The sequence below is a fragment of the Atta colombica genome, unplaced genomic scaffold (assembly GCF_001594045.1).
Source record: "Atta colombica isolate Treedump-2 unplaced genomic scaffold, Acol1.0 scaffold189, whole genome shotgun sequence".
In the NCBI taxonomy this organism is placed as follows: Eukaryota; Metazoa; Arthropoda; class Insecta; order Hymenoptera; family Formicidae; genus Atta; species Atta colombica.
Window position 1 is genome coordinate 224,160 of NW_017259281.1, and position 2,806 is coordinate 226,965.

At 26.5% G+C, this 2,806-nt stretch overlaps 1 protein-coding gene across 1 annotated transcript in view; it reads right to left on the reverse strand.

The window, feature by feature from the left end:
• LOC108686721 (alpha-N-acetylglucosaminidase) overlaps positions 1-2,806 on the reverse strand; it is an 11,017-nt gene that overhangs the window by 3,083 nt on the left and 5,128 nt on the right. The window contains exons 6-8 of the mRNA XM_018192161.1: positions 2,689-2,752; positions 2,490-2,635; positions 60-144 (exon numbers count right to left, since the gene is read on the reverse strand). Of these exons, the coding sequence (XP_018047650.1) occupies positions 60-144; positions 2,490-2,635; positions 2,689-2,752 (295 nt within the window). The remainder of the gene's footprint in view (positions 1-59; positions 145-2,489; positions 2,636-2,688; positions 2,753-2,806) is intronic.

Genomic DNA, 2,806 nt, shown 5'->3' on the forward strand with positions numbered 1-2,806 from the left:
TGCATTAGTTGTGTATTTGGCAATTGAGGTATGATTGATATTTAATATTGCGAACTTACTATGGGTACTGAGGTCAAGAAAGCTCTCACTCTGGACTTCGTCCAAAACATGATGTCATGCACGAACAGCCAAGCTTGCATTAACCTAGAAAAATCGCATGATGTATCTGACGTAAAAACATGATTATATATAGGGTGTACTTTAAATGATGCCCACTAATCATATACTATTTCTGAGTACTATTCCTGATAAAAAACCAAGTCGAAAAATCCTCTAACATTTTGTAATTTTTGCAGTATTGTATTTTTTTTTAGTTATCCAATAAGCAAAATATCTAAAATCGACATATAAAACAAGATATCTTTAAGAATTCTTTAAGAAACATCTTCAAAATATTTTACAAAGAACACTGAAAGATATCTTAAAATTATCTTATGTATCGATTTTATCCGTTTATTCGGTAATCTTTAGAAGTTAATATCTCGTTAACTATTGCGAAAATTGCAAAAACATTTCGATTCAGTTTTTTTATTCAGAAATAGTATTATATGATCAATAGATGTTATTGAAGAAACACCCTGTATACAAGGTAACCTCGAGTCAGACTTCGAGATTTTATAAAAAATTTACTTCTAAACAAGTTTCCTATAAACATGGGAAAAATGCTTCCTTAAAAAATTATCACTGAGAAATCTCTAAAATCACGATTTTATACATTTTTATAAATATCAAGAAGTGTAGGCATTTTTTAAACAAAAAGCACCGAAACGAAAGTTGTATTGAATTAAATTATCTTTTAAATGAGATCAAAATGATTGCGGTGCATTTCATGGTTTCGAGATAATCAATTTCAAATGTATAAAAAAATGTTTTTTGGCAATTAACGGTAAAGTTTTTTAAAGAACTTTTATTTTTTCAAGAAATTAATTTTTTTTACCTTCTATTCTATTCTTTTTTTTATCAGATCTGGTAAAATGCCTTTCGAATTCCATTTAAAGTATTAATTGTAAAATACTTTTAAAAAAGTGTATTTGAAATGCAAAATATAAAATGAGTTTTTCAAATTCATTTCAAATGTAAAATAGATAAATAAGTATTTGAAATAGTTTTTGCAAAATAGTTTTTTCTGCTCTAGCGAAAAATAATTTTTACAAAAAAATATAGAAAAACTATATAAGTTGAGACAAAATCTTAGAAATCTTTAATTATTCGTAGTGGGATATACAATGAGGTTTGTTTGTCTCAGAAATCCATAGTTTTTCGTAGCTATTTATAGTAAAATGTAGAGTGACATTTTTCGAAGGCTGAGGATTTCTTGGTTTTTCAAACAAACAACACTACTCTACGTCCCACTACAATGTCTACGAAAAATTAAGAATTTATAAGATCTTGTTTCAATCTATTTTTCGTTAAAAAACCTTCTGTTAGGGTGATATACATTTTTTTAAAAGTATTTTACGTTTGAAATCCATTTTCAATGGAATTTGAAGCCCTGACTACAGTATTATAAATAATGTATTTCTGATGAGAATATTTTAAATTTTTTAATATTATGATTTGAAAACATTTACTTGAATAAATCAAAATAATATGAGAAGCACCAGTTATGGTCGAGATTAGATGTTAAGAATAATATACATTTTTAGAAATCTATATAGTATTTTACATAAAGCTAGAACATTTATTTTTTTATTAAGATTCGATATTTATGGACTATCTGAAATTAATTTTCTCTTTACAGTTTAATTTGCAGTTTATTTAAATATTCATAAAAAATTTTGGCCAATCACATGGGATTTGGTTTTTCTTATACATCAACGATTCTAGGGAAAATTTGTGAAAACGTAGGAAAATTTACCTAAATGATTAAATAATAGATATGATTCCATTTTAAATGTAAAATGAAAATTATTTTCCAAAAACTATTTAAAATGCAAAATGCCATTTCCATTTTAGATACATATTTAAAATGGAATTATTTTAAATATTATCAGCTTTTTCTTTCATGAATATGAAGGATAAGCATAAATATGAAGAATATCTTTATAAGTCGACTTATCGTCCACCCGAAAAAATACTTTTTTGTACATTTGAAACTGACTAACCTATTAAATTCTATCGAATGCATTACAAATCATTTTGGTCTCATTTGAAAGATAATTTAATTCTCTATAACTTTCATTTCGATATACTTTTTGTTGAAAAACGCGTACATTCTCTGATATTTTAAAAAACGTATAAAATAATCGCAATTTTAGACGTTTTTGGGCGATAATTTTTTATAGAAGTATTTTTTTGACGTTTATAGGAAACTTTTTGTTCAGAATTAAATTGCTTAAAATCTTGCCAAAATCTAGTTGAAATATTTGAGGTCACCTTGTATATATGTCCATGTGTGTATAAAATTAATATTTGTCGAATCCGAAGAATTTAAGTGTTAAATTGTAGAGTGAAACGAATTCTCTACCCTTCTAAATTTACCGACTTACCATATTGCTTTTGAATCTACTGCGTTCATGGCCGAGAAAATCGAATGTCCGACGTTTCTCAAGTAGGTAAGCTCACTATTGCCGGGTTCATTTTCGTTAAAAGTATCGCAATTATAAATATGATCGGTACCAAACTCATCGATGTACTGCAACAATGAAATATTCATAATCATTTATTATTGAAATTATTTTAACTCACCATTTGAAGAAATTTTTCCCCAATAGTGCGAAATAATGGATCCGTCGGTTCTAACAAATAAGGGCTGGAAATAGTAATTATATTACACAAATTGGAACTTTATATATATATATATATA